At 41.8% G+C, this 20035-nt stretch overlaps 1 protein-coding gene across 4 annotated transcripts in view; it reads right to left on the reverse strand.

Moving 5' to 3' along the window:
- LAMA5 (laminin subunit alpha 5) overlaps nucleotides 1-20035 on the reverse strand; it is a 145956-nt gene that overhangs the window by 15148 nt on the left and 110773 nt on the right. For all 4 annotated transcript variants that reach the window (XM_056547604.1, XM_056547605.1, XM_056547607.1 and 1 more), the window contains 19 exons: nucleotides 17932-18112; nucleotides 17550-17693; nucleotides 16205-16356; nucleotides 16014-16124; nucleotides 15637-15748; nucleotides 14300-14473; nucleotides 13979-14175; nucleotides 13775-13891; nucleotides 13538-13692; nucleotides 13310-13451; nucleotides 13040-13142; nucleotides 12252-12365; nucleotides 3447-3626; nucleotides 3148-3290; nucleotides 2676-2861; nucleotides 2292-2428; nucleotides 1567-1720; nucleotides 1306-1439; nucleotides 337-496 (listed from right to left, as the gene is read on the reverse strand). In XM_056547604.1, coding sequence (XP_056403579.1) covers nucleotides 337-496; nucleotides 1306-1439; nucleotides 1567-1720; nucleotides 2292-2428; nucleotides 2676-2861; nucleotides 3148-3290; nucleotides 3447-3626; nucleotides 12252-12365; nucleotides 13040-13142; nucleotides 13310-13451; nucleotides 13538-13692; nucleotides 13775-13891; nucleotides 13979-14175; nucleotides 14300-14473; nucleotides 15637-15748; nucleotides 16014-16124; nucleotides 16205-16356; nucleotides 17550-17693; nucleotides 17932-18112 — 2796 coding nt within the window. The remainder of the gene's footprint in view (nucleotides 1-336; nucleotides 497-1305; nucleotides 1440-1566; nucleotides 1721-2291; nucleotides 2429-2675; nucleotides 2862-3147; nucleotides 3291-3446; nucleotides 3627-12251; nucleotides 12366-13039; nucleotides 13143-13309; nucleotides 13452-13537; nucleotides 13693-13774; nucleotides 13892-13978; nucleotides 14176-14299; nucleotides 14474-15636; nucleotides 15749-16013; nucleotides 16125-16204; nucleotides 16357-17549; nucleotides 17694-17931; nucleotides 18113-20035) is intronic.

The following is a 20035-nucleotide window of genomic DNA, read 5'->3' on the forward strand; positions in this document are numbered from 1 at the left end:
TACAGGATATAACTCAGGATTAGTACAGAACATGTAATGTAATGTATGTACACAGTGACCCCACCAGCAGAATAGTGAGTGCAGCTCTGAAGTATTATGCAGGATATAGCTCAGTATCAGAACAGGGTATGGAATGTAATGTGTGTACACAGTGACCCCACCAGCAGAATAGTGAGTACAGCTCTGGAGTATTATGCAGGATATAGCTCAGTATCAGAACAGGGTATGGAATGTAATGTGTGTAAACTCCACCAGCAGAATAATGGTGGCAGAATTTAACAAAGTGACAAAGCACTGTGGTCTGGTGGATGCTGAATATAAAGACCAGATATTTACCTCTCCACCAAGGAAGAAAATGATTCCATTGTGAGAAACCAAGCGGACATCCATCTCAAACCTCTTGACCCCAGGAAGGGTCTCCAGCTTAACCTCTGCATAACCTGTCCCATCAAAGTAAGATCCATCAGTGAGCCATGGATCTCCTGTAGATTTAGATCTAGGAATCAAAAATATATTCTAAGTCGCTGACAACCAGTGGCAAAAAACACAAGGAATAAAAATGTTTAAGAAGCCCTTTGTGTAAAACTCCAAACATACATACATACATACATACATAATATTAAAGGAGTAATCTTGGAATTCAAAATTTATGGCGTATCTTCAAGGTAGGGCACCAGTGTTGGATTAATGGGGTCCATTTCCCGGCCTGTCCCCCAACCAGCTACATAAATGGGCTGCAGTGCTATCCCATTCAAATGATTAAACTTAGAGAATATAATCTGAGTTAGTTTAGAAAATGGATGATGACAGGTACTCTTTAACTACTCCTAACACCCCTTCTGCCCTAAAAAAAAAAAAAAAAAGTCTGAGCTTTAAAAAGCTGTGTATCATACCTTTCCCCTTGCTCACATTGTGTGAGCTCCCAACAGGAGAAAGTGGGCGTTCCCCAGCAGGTACAAAGTCACTGAAGCCTGTAAGAGCTGTGCCCCGTCATGCCCGGACGCACTTCCTGAGTTTGGTCTCCTGCCAGGCAGGGAGGAGACCAAACTAACTGTTTGACTTGCTCAGGAAACAGAACAGAGCCACCTAGTGGCCATTTTTTTTTTTTTTTTTTTTTTTTTTTTTTTAAGGTTGAGAATTTTAACAACAAGTAAATAGCAAAGTGTCTTATAATTGCATAGGGAACAATATATTAAAAGGTTAGATTGGTGACAGGTACTCTTTAAAACAATTAAACTTAGAGACCTAGAGAACTTAACAATAGGTGTAGATGTGAACATGGATGTATTGATCGTGGCTGTATACCTAGGACAAGGTTTATCCTTTTTTGTGTCCAGTTGGAAGGTTCTTTCAAAGTCATACAAGCTGATGGGTTTCTCATTCAGAGTGTCCAATTCAATGCAGCCCTTGAAGTTGGGATAGTCCAGTGTTGAAGGTGGCTAGAGATAACACAGAATGGGAAATACCATAAGAAATAATTCTAGATAGATAATGTGGTCTAGTCTTTTATTGTCTGACATTCATTGTGTATAGTCGAAGATGTGGTCATGATAGAGGGGGCTTTACCTTGAATTCTGCAGGGTACCCTCCCACATAGAACACCACTTTCTGGGGGTCGAGGTTGAGGAGCCCCTGCTCACCGCTGGCCGTGCTATCTCCTTTAAATTCATGTAAGCTATCCTTTGTCACAAAGATGGACATCTGGGCATACTGCAGAATCCTGTAAGCACAGAAGAAGGAGATAACAACAGATGCTCTTCTGTTTCTCATCATCATATGAACCAGGAGCCACTGAATAGTCTCCTTCCCACCATGACACCATATGTTATGCACTGCAGATAATGCATTCTCTTACTACTCAGTATTACTTTCATTTTACAGTCCAGCATTGGACATACATTATCTATAAAAGGGATATTCCAGCCAATGGTGGGTCAGCACGCGCTCCATACATGGTCTATGGAAGTGCCGGAAAAAAACATCAACCAGACATTCATCCCCTATGTTGTAGATAGAGAATATGTTTTTTTTGTTTGTTTTTTTATGGCTAGAATACCCCTTTAAAGGCTTTATTCGGATTTTCTTTTGCTTCCTATATGATACATTTTCAATAACCTGTCATCCTTGCAACCAGTTTTCATATACCAGATTCTCCTAACCGCAGGACACCTGTACATACAGTCTCACATATGTAACTTTCTGTTCCATTGCAGCTCCTGATAAAGTCTCCTAATTCTGGATTAGAGGGCTTTTAAATCAAAAATGAAAGGCTTAAATGGCATAGAGCTCACCTCTCTATGACAACAGTGACAAACTGCTCCTTGATGTCCTCATTAGCAGACAGGTAAGTTGGTTCTTCTTCCCCAAGACGATAGATGCACTGCAGTCTGTTGCCTCTCAGGACCAAGCCAAGATAGTCACCCTGACCCTGTGCAACAAACCCAACTGGTTACTATCAATAAATGAGGAAGATAGTGATAGATCTCTGACAGATAAAGATGCTAAACATTGTAAAGTTTATGGGGGCCTCATCCCAAGATCACTGGCACTAAGAGATTTATTAAATGGTGGAATGAGGTAATATGACCACTATATGGACAACAGACTTTCTGTATTACAGTAGATCCATGAATATATTTATGGAACAACTATGTTTAATATTGGGTCATGCTTACATCCTTGTGTCCTAGGAACATCACAAAACGTGAGGGGTCAGCTTCAGCTTGCCGCTTCTTCTTATTCTGTGGGTTTGGGTTCTGGATGTGTAGTTTGAGGTAGGTGTGGGCTGCAAGATCAGGCAGGTTACCCGGGGTACGTAGCTGCACCCCAGAACTGCCGTTAAATTTCACTGGTACCCTAACCTGAAGAGGAAAAATGCAAATAGGGATAAGACAAGAAACATACCGGATTGTGAACTATTTCACTGCTGCAAATAATTCCAATATCATAGTATAACACTGTGATCTCCATACTGTGCCGAAACTACAACTTCCAGCCTGCCCAGACAGCCGAGATTTAGTTTCACAGTAGTAGGAAGGGAACAACTACCTGGGACATAACAGTTTATACTTTAGGATGGAGTACTGCTCAATGAATAGGTCACACGAGGGAGGGGACTGGATTACCCTGCTCTTGCGCTCTACTCACCTTACTGGCGGCATCCCTGGCCTGTGAGATCAGTTGTCGGATACGCTGAATACTATCAGAGATGCTGTTGTTCTGTCCCTGTTGGTCCTCTAGTTTGTTGAGTTTGTCCAGAAGCAGTGGGATGGTGTTTTCTAGGTTAGACACTTAAAAAGACAGAGCAATATAAGAAAGTTGACCCATGCACTTTCGGTCCAAAGGCACCAGACCCAGCCACATTGTGTATAGCCTGATTCTTTTGGGAGGTTTTCAGAAAAGATGTCAACTGACGCCAGAAAACCCTCCTACAATGTCTTACTCACCAGTAGTTTTGGCCTCATCTACAGCTTTGTTCACATCTTCATTCTTCATGGTTCCGTATTTATTCTTCCACTCGTCAAGATTCTTTTTGATGTCAGTCAACGTGGTCTGCACCCTGGTAGCCGTGTTGTTGGCTTCTGAGGCTTTGACTTTGGATTTCGCTATCTGATCGGTAACATTATCTGTAAAACACCAAAGAAGTTGTTAGTATACAATGAAGGCCTTGAAACCCCCAACAAAGGCATTCTGGGTATAATAGAAATCTATGTTTCTAACTCTATAATTCTCTCCTGGTGTCACTAGTCAACAGAAAGAGAATCACTTACATGGGGGCCTAAAGTTACATATTGCTCCTAAACCTGTAGTTAGGGGATGCCAATCTAAAAATGAGGAACCTTCACATAAATTCGGAATGATATTATGGAAGTCGGTGTCTCAAAATAATGTTAGTACATTACAGAACTTTACCGGGGCTGGTTCTTCTTTTTTCAGATATAAAGCTTCAAATCCTCCGATTCTCTACACACATCCACAGTGATACATGTTAAATGTCGGCTCGCTGTAGTCACCTCTAGGGCAAGCTTGAGTTCAATGGAGGATGTGTAAATTCTGGTATTTTCCCCTAGTGATGGATGCAGGCACTGAACGGTCCTTTATGGTGAAATAAATATTGAGCCTGTCTCCATTTTTCTCACTAAATATATTTCCAAAGAAGCAATTGACATTTTTTTTTTTACCAGATGTTGGTAACAACCCAAGTAATCCATTCATACAAACAAACCAAAACAAATAAGCTCTGAAATTATGTTATGTGTAATAATGTGAAATGACACTGGGTAAATGTATTGCACACATGCACATGAAGAAACCGAGGTGCGAAAAGGCATGGAAATCCAAGACAACAGCTGAAATCTATCAGCAATTAAAAAAACAATCCAGTCCCTTGTCAGTGCAATTTAATATCAGCTGGTTCAGTCCCAACTGATGGCTACAAAAAGGTCTCATTGCCAAGATGTCACACAAGACACATCTCATGATGGGTGAAAGCAAAGAGCTGTCTCAAGACCTTCACAACCTAATTATTACAAAACATAACAATGGTGTTGGTTACAGGTGCATTTCTAAGCTTCTGAGTTTTCCAGTTGCTGGGACCAAAATACAGACGTGGAAAGACAATCATTTCAACATAAATTTGCCTCCAGGTGCAAGATTTCTGACAGAGGACAAGAGCCAAGGACATTAGTGAAGAGCTCCAAAAAGACCTGGATTGAGCAGGGACTGTTGTCTCAAAGAATACACTAAGTTATGCACGCTGCTGCCATGACCTGTATGCACGCTCACCACGCTAGACTCCATTGATGAATAAAAAGCATGCTGAACCTAATGTAAAGTTTTCTGCACAAACGTTGGAAAAGCCAGTAAAATACTGGGAGAATATAGTGTGGTGAGATGATGGCAAAATTAACTATTTGGATGCCATAATACACACCACGTTTGGAGGAGAAATGGCACTGTACATCTACCACAATGAGGAAGATGAAATGAAGGTGGACATTTCGGCAAGCCATGGGCCTCATTTACTAAGAGTGTTGGGTTTTTACTAGCGGGAAATGTTGTTTCAGACTTGCAGGATTCCTCTCTATTTACTATGGGGAAAAAATTCTGACCAGCTTTTTCTAGGTGAAAATTTCCAGCCATTTATCCACAGAATTTTCAGTGAATTCAATAGTAAATAGGTTGGGTTGTGATACCATGCCCCCCCCCCCCCCTTTTTATTTTTTTTTGACCAGTCACACCCCCTTTGTGACAGACCACGCCCCTTTTTTGGCTTTTCACAGTACAATGTGGGGTTTGTTGGATTTTTCTGGTGCACACTGACGGAGATACTCTGCGCCATAATAACCAGACAAAAACTGGTCAGTTTCAGCTTAGTAAATGAGGCCCAATGGGGTAGATTTATCAAAACCTGTGCAGAGGAAAAGTTGACCAGTTGTCCTTAGCAACCAATCTTTTATTTTTCTGAGGCCTTTTTAAAAATAAAAGAGGCAATCTGATTGGTTGCTATAAGCATCTGGTCAACATGTGTTTTCATAAATCTCTCCCAATAATCCCAAACACACAGCTGTAGGTTTTGAAGAAATAAAGTTGCTAGAATGGCCCAGCTAATCACCTGACTTAAATCACAGTGAACATCTATGGAAACAACTAAAGATCATGATTCACAGAAGAGGCCCACAGAACCTTCAAGATTTGAAGAGTGATTGTGTGGAAAAATCCCACAAGAGGACAGGTCAAGTCCTGGGAAAAAAGTGTGGAAATTCACCCAAGATTTCCACTCAAGTGCTGCTCCTGCAGGACTCCTGCTAATGTGAACTGTGTTCCTGATATGAAAAAGTGCAGGAACTCTGTTCCCATGTGTTCCTGCAGTACTTTAGCCCTGCACCAGAGCAATGCATACCACTAATTTCTCCATACAGGAGGCATCTTGAAGCTGTCATAACCAACAAAGGATTTTATACAAAGTATTAAATAAATATTGTGGGGGCGTGGCCTGGCTGCCATAGCATATGGTCGCACACTGAGTGAGCTTCGCTCCTGAGCCCTATAAAGTGACCGACAAAGCGACCGTGCTGCTCTAATTTTGGTGCCCATCAAAACCTCTTACCTTTCTGAAATGCCTGTCAAACAGAGGAAGCACGGAAGAGCCGGAATGCTGAAGAAGTTTAGCTTTGTTCCCCACTCCGCTGCAATCCAAGATGGCGCCGGCGCTGCACCTCCGTCTCTCTCCCCCACCATGAGGCCTCCAAGCATCACGGGAGAAGTCCTCTCCATTTCTCATATAAAAGAGCGGATGGGGGCACTCGTGAGATAGTCGTTATCTAAAGCCTGCTCATGTGCTTCAATATATGGCAGTCCAGGTATCCTAGTATTCTGACCACCTGCGGGGTGCACATTAAAAAGCTGCAGTATCATAAATAATATGAAGAGAAAAGGTAGTATGCACTCACCGCTAGGTTACGGTCATTCATCCTTGGAGTCCGGGGACACGGGTAGGATCGGCGTCTTCTTGGAGCGCCTCCGAGTGCTCCAAGAAGACGCCGATCCTACCCGTGTCCCCGGACTCCAAGGATGAATGACCGTAACCTAGTGGTGAGTGCATACTACCTTTTCTCCTCTCCATTTCTCCGCAGCTACGGAGATACTTCCTGACCCTGCACTGAATTGCCTATTCACTTCTCTGCACTCCAAGGGCTTATCACCGTGGGCGGCTATGCTGCTACCCCATGCAGATGACTGTCCTCCCAGCCACAGCTCATCACCGGGTGAGTCCTCTGGTACACACGCCAGGCCTCCTATCTCCAGTCTTGGAGCGCAATCCTCCAGCTCACCTCATGCTCCTCTTAAAAGGGCTACAACCACCTGGGGTTTTCATGAGTAGGACAATGATGTTGGGGAAGATCCGCTTCAAGCCATCCCTGTTATGAACCAGTCCCTTACTGACACCACCATGAGATATGCTATTGGTCTTATGCAAAACCTTCGTAGCCGACATACACAGAATGATTAACCGTTTACAGACCGCTGTAGATGCTATGGGGGAACGATTGGACCATGTGGAAAAAAAAATTGGCGAGTTTGCCTACTCACATAATGCTCTTATAGACTCCCACACAGCTATGGAGAATGACATTCAAGCACTTAAGGCCAAGGTGGCGGATATAGAAGACAGGAGTCGCAATAATAAAATTAAGTTACGTGGGGTTCCTGAGACAGTGGCTCCTGAGGACATTCCAAAATACGTCTGTTCCCTCCTCCAAATGGCACTTCCTGACTGCACACCTCAAGAACGGTAAGTTGACCAGGCCCACAGGGTCCCCCGCGCAAAACACTTAGATGACTCTGTGCTGCGAGACATTTTAGCCTGTGTACATTTCTACACTGTGAAAGAATGTTTGATGGAGACCGCTAGAAAGAAAACAGACTTCCTGCACCGTTCCATCACATTTCGGTTTATGCCGACCTTTCAGCTGCCACACTGCAGGCTCGCAGGGACTTACTGCCGATTACCTCCGCTGTCCGCACAGCAGAAAATGCTTATCGCTGGGGGTTCCCTGTGCACCTCCTCATCAGACATGAAGATACCCTGCACATTGTATGCTCCTTAGAGGAAGGAATAGCACTGCTGAAACTCTGGAAGGTCCACCTGCTGCTGCCCCTAAACCCCAGCAACCAGCTCGTCCGGTCTCGGTGGCCAAGGACTGGGCTACTGCTTGATAACTTTGACAGCGCTCACCTGTCATCTAATTTTTTTCTGTTACACCATGGGCTCTGGTGATGCGTCCACTGCCCATAGCTTCAGAGTACACTCTGACCCCCACTCACTGTTGGATGACCCTCTCTCGAACGGGTTTCCCTGTTACTCATTTTTGCATTCAGACGATATTCTGTGATTGCATTTGTTATACGTTTAACTGTTCAAGTGGCATTTTCTCTATGTCTGATGTCCTAGTGCTCAGTCCTCCATTATCAGACAGACGCATGCTGGCTGGGAGGTGCGTTCTGTCCCCTTTTCTGCATATCCTGCTTTTATATCCCAACACGTATTAGATTTATGTGATATGGTTATAACGATTGCTTGCTTAAATGTGACATGTGACATCTTATGTGCCCAGGAGACCAACCTTCTTTCCAGAGATGCACCTAGGATCCATCACCCTGCATATTCTAACATTTTTCATTCTCACCACAGCTCAAAGACCAGGGGAGTTATGATAGCTATCAAGAACACAGTTGTCTTCACTCTCCAAGAGGTGACTTCTCATGCCCAGGGGAGGTATGTTATTTTACGCTGCAGCATCAATGACACCGGTCTCACCACTGTAGCATTATATGCACCTAACAAGGGCCAGCTCTGTTTTTTTTTTAAATGGTTACTGAAATTACCTCGCAAGTCCACTTGGGGTTCCCTGCTCCTATGCAGGGATTACCACATTGTATCTGACCCATCTCTAGACTATTCTTCTTCTTCTGTCTTCTCTTCACGCTTTTCTTCTTCTTCTGTCTCCACTCTTCTTTGGGTGGACGATCTATATGACATCTGGCGGATCCAGCATGGCACCGAAAGGGAATACACCTTTTTATCTGGGGTTCATAACTCCTATTCCTGTCCTGACATGTTTTTACTAGTTAGATCGTTGTTGTCCAAAGCACTACAATCCACTATAGAGCCCATAACTTGGTCCGACCGCGCGGCCATTACCTTCAGTCTACAAGATGGAGCTTCCTCCCCCCCTTCCTACACCTGGCGTAGCAATCCTTAAATATGGTCCAACCCCCAATCTGCTACCCCTCTAAAACAGGACATTTCTGAATACTTCCTGCATAATAAAAATCCGGTCACTGACCCTATAGTCCTATGGAACTGCCACAAAGCAGTTATTCATGTCTGTTGCATCAAATATGGAGCGATACCTAAAAAACAAAGGGAACAATTGCTCGACTTGACTCTAGCTCAGCTCCGTGCTGTGGAGCAAATTAACAAACAAAACCTGTCTGCGGATTTCGCTTCTAAGGTCTTTACAGTTAGCCGTGATCTACGCTGTATACTGCTGACAGCCTATGAAAAATCACACCGCAAACTTCAAGCTCAATACTCTTCTCAAAATGACAGGGCTGGCAAACTTTTAGCCCGTAGGCTGAAAAAACATCAGCTACAATCTCACATTCCGCATTTGGTCCATCCAGACACGAATACTAAGCTTTTTACTCCCACTGACATGCAAATGGTTTCAATTCTTTTTACAAATCTTTAAACAACCTCAAAAACACTGTCCCTACTCCTTCTGACCTGCTTTCCTCCATATCCACATACGTTGACCGCCTACCCTTGCCAACTCTGTCCCCCTCCCAGCTACGCTCTCTAAATGAATAGATATCTGTAGAGGAAGTTTCCCAAGTTATATGATCTCTTCCCGCAGACATGGCTCCTGGACCAGATGGGTTTGTAAACTCCAATTAGAAATCTTTCAGTGATCTCTTATCTCCCTTCCTGAGAGACTTTTGTCAAGCGGCTATGACCACTGGGAAACTCCCTAAGGCTAAGTTTACACTTGCTTTTTTTTTTTTTGGGCATTTTGCCCCAAAAAACGCCAAAACGGCCCTCATGGCATTTTTTTTATCCAGATGCGGCCAGATGTTAGCTGTAAATAAATTAAAAAATGCTAAATTCTTTTTCCACTTTGCGTTTTTCAGTTTGACTTTTTTATTTATTTATCCTTTTGTAGTTTTTGCACTCTTTTTCAGCTCTTTGGCGGTTTTGCAAAGTGGCAGAATATTGAGGCTATGGCGTTTTTTTCCCCTGGTATAGTTGCGTTTTTCTTCCATAGAAGTCTATGGGTAAAAAGAACGCCAAGAAAAACAACATGTGGGTTTTAACTACACCACTGATCACCTATCCAAACTCTATCCCGGGACCTCCCATTTCTGTTGGCGGGGCTGCAGTTCCTCTAGCACTCTCTATCAAATACTATGGTCCTGCCCCCTAATTAAACCTTTTTGGTCCTTATGCGAAAAATTCACTAACGATGTATTAAAATGTTATATCCCCTGGTCTCCGCAAGTTGTCTTGTTATTTTTAGATTTGCATGTTATCCCAAGAGAATACAGAGACATATTTTGCCTCATATGTATCCTAGCGAAGCTGGCTCTGGTCAGTAACTGGAAATCAGCTACAATTCCATCATTGGATACGGTGATTGCCAAACTTGATACCACCTTCTCCTATGAAGAAATCATAGCCTTGGGTTCTAATAAATACTCACCTTTCCTTAAACGTTGAAAAGCTTGGACACTCTCATCCCACTGTAAAAACATTTAACTCACTAACACGACTGCTCACTCACCCTACAGGCCTTCTGTACCCATTCACCACCACTACTTGTTATTCATTCCTTTACCATATGCCTTTAATAGTACTCACACTTTGAGGACTTTGCACTACTATTCACTAACTTATACGATTGCTTCAGGTCAATCTGTTCTTCCTGTTGCCACACCACTGTAAGTTTTCAGTTCCTTGTACTTACTGTAGTACAGTTTCTTTTTTTCTGTTGTTTTCTTTTCTTTTGTTATATATATAAATATGTGGATACGCTGCTGTTTAATATTCCAACTTACTGACAGTACTTACTATATGCTCATTGTAACTTTTACAGTATCCAATGTTTGTAATGGTTTTATACCTGAAAAACTTTAATAAAAACTTCGAAAAAAATAAAATAATTATAATATTGTATTCATTAGTTTTTCCCTGTGGCATTTTACATTATTACACCTAACTTAATTTCTGAGCCTATTTTTGATGTTTCTTTGTATGTATGGATTACTTGGGTTATTACAAACATCTGGTAAAGATTTCATGTCAATAGCACCTTTGGAAATGTGAGATAAATGGTAATGCGTTCAATACTTATTTTACCCACTGTATACCATCAGCTCTGGACTCCAGTGTACAAGATATACAAATGGGCAATCGCTGTAATACATGAAATGGGAGGACTACAGTGTATGTATAAAATTATCAGGGTGCAGTACAAAGATCTCTCCCATGTGTATCCAGGACTGTATAAAAAGGGGAATCCTTTACATCTAGAGAAAAGAAGGGTTTCTACACCAGCACAGATGGGGATTCTTTACTGTAAGAGCAGTAAGACTATGGAACTCTCTGCCAGATAAAATGGTCATGGTGAACTCAATAAAAGGGGCCTAATAATATAACTAGTTATATTCATTAGATTCTGGAGAAGGTTTGTATTTTTGATCCAGGGATTTATTCTGACAAATCCCAGGGATATAGTCAGATTTGGAGTCAGGAAGGAATCTTTCTCCCTAAAATGAGCAAAATTGGCTCCTGAATGCAGGGCTGGTGCAATGTTTTTTGTCACCCTAGGCAAAGGTAATTTTGAGACCCTCTGGACTCTGCCCATTGGCCCGCCCTTTGACATGCCCAACCTTACTACTAGGGTGACAACAAGCCCCTCCTCAAGTATTAGCTTACTACTGGGGTGACACACTGTAACAAACCTCCTCCTCATGCTGCTGGCTGAACGAGAGGTTTGGATGCTGGTTGTTTAACTTTCTTGTGGCAGGCAGAGTGGCGCTCTAGGCATCTGCCTATTTTGCCTATAGGTAGAGCCGGCCCTGCCTGAATGAAAGGCCTGTGAAGAGCAATGATGCAACATTGTGGCTCCTTCACACTCCGGATTGTTGCAGGCCTCAGAGTTCGGAGACAACCTTTTTAAACTATGCTTCTACCTCATACCTACCCTACTAGCTCTCATATCATATCTCAAACAGTCGTTTTCAAGGCTTGAAAAAGACTGCACAAAGCAGTCAAAACATTGCATTATATTTATTGCTGTATAATTTAATAAGCGGCCTTGCACCTGCTTTACAGCGGATTGTAGTGCTACAGGTCGTCTTTGTGAATATACATTGGTCCATGATCAAGTACTTTCCTGCTTGTACCTGGCTTTTTCCTTTTTCAAATAGTGCTGCTTTAATCTTGGACTATCTACTTCATAGATGGCTAGATAGACATACATTAGATAGATGGAAATGAGATAGAAGGTAGAAATAAGAGATGTCTATCTATATATCTTACATGTACCTTTTATTTATCTATGTAATATCCAGCTATACATCCATCTCTCTTTTGCTCTTCTATCTATTATCTATCTAATGTCTATCTCTGGTCAGTCTTGGCTGGAGAGATTCGGTAGCGATGGAAACGATGCAGTGATTTTTACCTCGTGTCATGCTGATTTTGTCCATAACAGATCTCAGCTCCGACTGAAGTTTTTCTTTCTTTGTTTTGCTGTCCTGAAGTTTCTTCTTCGCTTCCAGCAGCTTCTTCAGGACATCTGTGGAAAGAGGTCAATAAGTCTCTCTTAGACTCCAAGTGACACAATCCGCTAAAACAAGTCATTTGAAACCCCCTGTATGTGTGAAATTGGCACTGAACTGACTGAGCGTGTTGCCAGCAGTTCCGTGATCTGCAGAGAAATGACTTATTTTGAGAGTGACAGACATTACCCTGTGGATTCTACAGCTGAGTAAATACAATGCTGTCCAAATTCTTTTCAAATTCTAATCCTTTTCAAACAATATCTCTGGGTTGCGCTGTATTAAGCTTACTGCTCTGATGGTAACATGGGGGGGGGGGGGATGTTCTGGGGCTCCTGTTTGTTGTACATTGGCGATTTATTAGAAATTACTGTAATGTCACTAAAACAGGAGTTGAGCATTGAGCTTTGGTGTAAGTATCAGTATTGCAAAGGTAACAGTCATACACAGGCCCGTGTGCCTGAGGGTTACCAAAGGGTCCTAGCAGCTTAAAAAAGGGCAACATACAGGCAATGCATTGCACAACAGTGTGGGTATGATGGACACCTGACTATTTAGTATCGAGGGGGGGGAAGGGTCACACAAATTTTCCACCAGGACCCCAATGCTTTGAGCTATGCCTTGAATACATAGAGTGAATATAACTTAACAGGAAGAAAATATATCAACTATAAAAGCTTTCTGAACTCACCTCCATTTAATACATTCTGGGCAGTTCTGGCGCTTTCCTCCAACTTTGAGCTGTTATCTTTCAATTCTTTTCCTTTTTTTGCGAGCTCCTCTGATAAGATGTTCTGTAGAGACATTAAGGTGTAAGCATTGATAGAATGTCTTTGTTGTAATATCCCTGCACAACTGAGGGGTATTTCTCTATGATGCTCTATTATTCTCTGTTCTACTCAGCGACTATGCAAAATCTAGCCTTTCCTGCATAGTCTGGTATCTCCTATATAGAACCCACCTTATGTGCCTCTCCAGCCACTCGGTTGGCATCTTTTGCAACTTTATCAGCCTGCTTTATGGCGTCAATGATGCTGGAGTAAGCATTGGAGGCATTTATGGCTTTCTGGATAAACTCATCCTGATTGGAGTCTCCAATGGCACTAAAAAAAAAATGTATTTAATTGTATGTAAGACTTCACATTGAATTTGAATAACTCACAACCATTCTTTAAGGAGATTGCCTCACTTGAATAAGTTCTTGGCCACCTGACTTAGGAGTCTTGCATGTTCCTCAGCCTGTTCCACAACAGATAGCTTGTTGCTTGCTGGAGAGAACTTCTTCACTTTCTCCATAATCCGGACCCTGGCTCCATCCAGTTCAGCCGCCAACTTCTCATATTCCTGAAGACATCATAAGCCATTGACTTTAATGCTCTTGAGTGACACGAGGCTAGGTGCTGTCTCCTTTAGTGCCCCATCTTACCTCTTTCAGGTCATCTAGCATCTGCCAGATGTCTGAGACCTGGGCCAGAGCATCTTCTCCCATCTTGATCGCTCCCAGCAGCTCTTTGTGTTGTGCCTTTAAGTCGTTCACCTTAAGCTGCAACAATAAAAGTCAAGATGTTCTAGCTTAGGATGGATAAAAAAACGTGAAAGTTCTACTCATGATTTTATTTTTGTCTTGTACCTTGTTCTCTTCCAAGTTGTTGTAGTTCAGACTGTTAAGACCCTCAGTCTCTATGGTTTTATTCACTGCCTCATTCATGGCGTCCCGTAAATCCATCACCTCCGAGCTGAAGGTCTCCAGTTTCTTCTTGATCTCATTCAGTTGGTCTTGATTGGCCTTTAGACTGGACAGGAGCTCAGCTTTTACCCGATCCAGCACTAAGAAGAATTACTTATGTCAACATATGGCAAAGATGGATACTCCTATCAATACCTCATAGAAGCATGGTGGCACTGCACAGCACTGCTCTTGTGAACTCCTTCCAGTAAAGAACCTACGTACATTTTTTGCCTTCTTCACGCTCCTTTTCTGCCAGGTCTTTGGCGTATACAAAGTCCTTGTCTCTCATCTCCTTTAGCATTTTCTCCACATCGGTCATGATCCGTCTGAACTCATCGGTGGATGTGATGTTACTGGCGTTTGATGAGCCGATCTTGCTCAGCTGATGGATCAGCCCTGAAGAACACACAGAATTGAGGATCCTGATATGGGCTGTCTAGTTTAAATAATCCATTTTATCATCTCTTAGACAAAGATTATGATTACAAAGAACATCTCTATCTTTGGAGGACAGGACCTGTCCAATATTACGGACATTCCATTGATGTGAATAGTCATTGTGTAATGCTTAATTTCTTCTGTGGTGGCGCTGCAGGGAAACTGAACAAATTACTGCCTCTTTTGCCGAGGGCTATAGCTGATCGCAGGGGCAAACTTATGATCATATTATTCTTAAATGACCCTTCTAATAAGTCCAATGTGGAGAACCTCTAGATCCTTACTGACCTGAAGATGCCACATCGGATGACCACTATGAACCTTAACATGGTATGACAGTATTATTTTATAGCACTGTTGTTAAATAACTCTATGAATGGTGTTTTTATTTGTTCACTATAAAGGTGGTAATTGAGTACCGCATGATGATACATTTTAGGTACTGCAACGTGAGCACTGTAAAAAATCGTGCATTTTATACAAATTATTGCATAATTTTTTTGGCCACCATAGGTAATGACATTTATATGTAGGCACTCATAAAGGGGTACTCCGCCCCTAGACATCTTATTTTCTTATCTTTAAGATGTCTGATCGTGGGGGTCCTGCCGCTGGGGATCTCGGCTGCAGCACTCCAGACATCAGGTGCACGGAGCGAACTTCGCTCCATGCCAGATGACTGGCGATGCAGGGCGGAGGTTTGTGACGTCCCGGTCACGCCTCACTTGTGACATCACGGCCATGCCCCCTAAATGCAAGTCTATGGGAGGGGGAGTGAGGGCCACCATGCCCCCTCCCGTAGACTTGCATTGAGGAGGTGTGGCCGTGAATTCAAGGATGGGCGTGACCGTGAAGTCACGAGCCTCTGGCGCTGCACCCCAAGCTCCAAACGAATGCTGGGTGCAGCAGGGAGATCCAAACGAATGCCGCTGGGGACCCCTGTGATCAGACATCTTATCACCTATCCTTTAGATAGGGGGGATAAGATGTCTAGGGGCGGAGTACCCCTTTAACTATGGTTATTTATACACTGTATAACAGTACTCCATACATGGGAAGGGGCACCAACAGGATGTGGCAATAAAATAAGTCAACACCTGAGAATGGATGTAAAATCTCACCCAGTGAAACATTGTATAAAGTCTGCACTCTGTTCAGCAGGTCGCTCGCTTTCTGATTGGTGTCTTTTGTTGCCTTCTGTAAATTCACTGCTGTTCTATTGGTTGAATTCACCTAGGGAAAACAAAGCTCATATAACGTCCAATGCATCCATGTTTTGAAACTGTGGCTCACTGGTTGTTGTAAAGCTACAGCTTCTCGTATCGTAGGCTGTCAGGGCATGATGGGAGATTTAGGTTTGCAACAGCCAGAGAGCCACAAGTTGAGGAATATAGCAGTAGGGTATATCCAGAATTTGCAGCCATAGAGGTTGCACTGCATATATTTGCATAGTATAAGAGCAGCCCCTGATGTCATGTTGTGGAAACTACCGCCTCACCTTCTCATATAGTGCATCAAAGTCTTGAGCAAGACTAAAACTATCATCTTCCAAATCGTCAGCTTTATCTTTAATACCATTAATGGAGCTTTGATATTGGAGCCACAGATCCTATAAAGAACAATAACACAACATAAGCATTTGGCGATATCGGATCTATTAAATCACAGTTACGAATGTTACCAACTCACTGTCAAGTTCGCAATGGAGACATTGAGGCCGCCTAGACGAGTCCAAGCGATGGAACTGATACTCAAGTTGGTGATTTGGTCCCTGATACTGGGAATAAAGTCTGCCATACGTTGCAGGTCCTTCAGCAGAGTCACCACACAACTATCACAAGCTACAGTAGGCATAAACCAACAAGAAGAGGCATTTTTAAACAATGTTTTCAATTATCTTCTTACTTCTATGATGAGATATGATTGGAGCCTGAGGCTGCACTACTTTCCTATTTATAAAACATGGCTGGACCATTGTATCAATAAAGCACTTTATGCCTTTTGTCTCAACTCCACTGCTTGTAGTCTGTAAGCTCTTACGAGCAGGGCCCTCACTCCTTCTGTTTGATCATCTAGTGTGTAATATTGTAATGTACTTGTCTTTATTTGTACCCCAAAATTGTAAAGTGCTGCGGAATCTGTTGGCGCTTTATAAATAAAATAATTATTATTATTATTACTGGACCTTGAGGACATCTACAGTTTCGGGTTATGGAAGATGCAGCGTTGTCATGAAAACCTTGTAGAGATCTGAATCATCCAATATATTGGTGTTTAAGCCAAAAAGGATGTTCATATTGTTATATATGGTTACATAGCTACATAGTTTGTAAGGTTAAAAAAAAAGTCAAGAGTCCATTAAGTTCAACCTAAAGCCCTATTGTGTTAATTCAGAGTAAGGAAAAAAAAAAAAACCTCCATGAGGCTGATGCTAATTTCCCCATGAGAGGAAAAAATCCTTCCCGACTCCAATATGGCATCAGAATAAATCCCTGGATCAACGTTCTGTCCCTATAAATATAGTATCTATAATCTGTAATGTTATATTTTTCTAGAAAACATCCAGGCCCCCCTTGACTTTGTTTGTTGAGTCAGACATCACATCATTCCATAGTCTCACTGCTCTTACAGTAAAGAATCTCAGTATGTGATGATGGTGAAACCTTTTTTCCTCTAGACTTAGAGGATGCCCCCTTGTCATGGTTACCGGCCTAGGTATAAAAGGATTACTAGAAAGATCTCTGTACAGTCCATTCATATATTTGTACATTGTGATCACATCGCCCCTAAGACATCTTTTCTCTAAATAACCCCAAGCTTTATAGCCTGTCTTGTCCATATGAGGTAAAACTATGTCCCTGTCACGAGCCTCTATGCTTCTATTGATACATCACATTACTTTATTAGCCTTGGCAGCCAAGTTTAATGGTGATCTGGATTTCTGTAAGGTTATCATGACATAACGGGATGTGCAGGTCTTTCAGTAGTGCAGCCCAAGGCCTATAATTTGAGATAAAAAGCGGATAATACTCACGCTCGCACTTCATCACATCTGGCCAATGGCTGACTGGTACCTCATACGGGCGACTACAGGTATCGCACTGCTTTCCAGTCAGCCCGTCGCTACATTTACACTCCCCAGTGCGTGGGTCACATGAACCTCCTTTACAATGGCATTCTAAGAGAGAAGAAACAAGGTCATGAGCTGGTATCCACAACCCCCCAACCATGCTGTGAATTGTAGTTTTACAACAGCTGGAGAGCCACAGTTTCATTGTTCTCCAACCTGTGTCTCCCCGGCTGTTAAAAAAAAACTACAAATCCCAGCAAGCCTGAACAGATTCAGTCTGTTTGTGCATGCTGAGAGTTGTAGTTCTGCAGATGGTTTTATACCAATCATCTAGAACATCACTTACTTGTGCAACCACTAGGACCAAAGCCCCAGTAACCAGGGGCACATTGCTGACAGCGGGGACCTGCTACACCAGGGAGGCAGTGACATTGACCGGTTTGGGGGTCACAACTAGAACTAGTTGAGCCCTCACCGCAGCTACATCTCTGACACCCTGAGCACCCATCAAATCCATAGTAGCCACCCTAGAAGAGATAAAAACAATATTAATGGGATTAATGTAATGCCCATCTTTAACACTCCAGAGCATCATTCACTATTCCACAGACTTTACAGCTCACATCTCAAAGAATTTCCTGCTAGTTCAATGACGCTATTGTACATTGTGAGAAGCGTCATCCTTTGTGGGAGCTCAACTAATATGGTAGATCGGTGTCTGATGAAAAGCTCATTGACGCGTTTCAAAGCAACCAATTCTGATAACAGTTCTGAAGTATAATTCATGATGTAACTCAGAATCAGTACAAAAATGTTATGTAATCCATGTACATAGTATAATACAGGATGTAACTCTGGATCAGTACAGGATTAGTAATGAATGTACACATTGGCCTTCATTTACTAAAGGAGAACCAATGGTTTTTCTCCTTTATTGCGCCCAAAATTTGGTCGCATCCCGCGTGCGACCAAATCTGCGCCCAAAATTTAGGCGCACAACCTACATTTTCCAAAACACTCGGAGAGTTTAATTTAACCTACAAAATGGGCGTGGTTTACTCAAAAATGGGTGTTAACCCGACAAAATGGAAAAATCACTCGGAGTAATTGTGAAATCACTCTGAAAAAAGTGTGATTTCTCAACTCTGGAAAACCGACAGCCCAGGGGTCGAGTGAAAATGGAAAAATGGAGTGTTTTTGAGGAAGGGACAGCTGACCATTGTGGTTCATGATTAAATTACTTGTTTTATACTTTAAAAGCATTTTTAACCCTTCAACGCTTTTATGATTAAATTATGTTATAGATTTTTTTAATTTATATATGTATATTTTTTTTAATATATATATATTTTTTAAAAACTTTTGGGTTGTTAACCCATTAACAATCATGAATGTAAAGTTACATCCTTGTGCAGAGTAACTTTACTTCATTTATTTAGTTTAATTTTTATTTTTCTAGTGCAACACTTTTTATTCCCGTGCAACAGAATTTAATATCGTGCGACACAAAAAAAACACGACACATGCGACAGATTAGTAAATCACAAGGAAAAAAAAGACGAGTACACTGAAAAAAAAAACCTAACCGACACTCTATTGACCCTCTATTACTACAGTCCAACCGACTCTTTTTCTCGGTTATTGCGCCTAAATTTTTGTCACAACGTCTGTGCGACTTTTTATGTGACCAAATTTTAGTCGCACCACCGACACTTTAGAAAACACTCGGAGTGTTTTTTTTTCACTCTGAAATAGGCATGTTGTACGCAAAAATGGGCGTTTTACTGACAAAAAAAAAAAAATACTTGGAGTACTTCCAAAATCACTCCAGAAAAAGTATGAGTTTGCCTCACACAATAACCGACAGTCAAGAGGCGGTGGAGTGATTTCTAACAAGGGACTGTTTACCATTGTGTTTTTGTGAAAGTAACTTGTTTTATAACCTGAAAACATTTTGTACAGTTAAACACTTTTATGAATAAAATATTGAATGCTTTTGTGATAGTTAATGTTTATATATATTTTTTCTTTAACCAAATTTTTAATATTAGGTTGAAATCAATTTTACACCCAAGCTGATAAACAAGGAGAATTGTTGTAATGTTTGAAAAATTATAACACATGAATACTTTTGATTCATGAAAACATTTTTAAACAAACAAAGTCTAAATCATTTTGACTCACACAACTAATTCCTTTAGCTCGGAGTTTGTGCGACACAATTGACTAGTGGGAAACAAAAAAACGTGCGACACAAAAAATAATGTGCGACAGAATAGTAAATAAGCCGGAAAAAAAAAAGACGTGTGATATTGAAATCACTCCAGAATAAACACTCCACTCTTAGTAAATCAGGGCCATTGACTCCACCAGCAGAATAGTGAGTGCAGCTCTGGAGTATAATAAAGGATGTAACTCAGGATCAGTACAAGACAAGTAATGTAATGTAT

This window comes from Hyla sarda, chromosome 12 (assembly GCF_029499605.1).
Source record: "Hyla sarda isolate aHylSar1 chromosome 12, aHylSar1.hap1, whole genome shotgun sequence".
Taxonomy (NCBI): Eukaryota; Metazoa; Chordata; class Amphibia; order Anura; family Hylidae; genus Hyla; species Hyla sarda.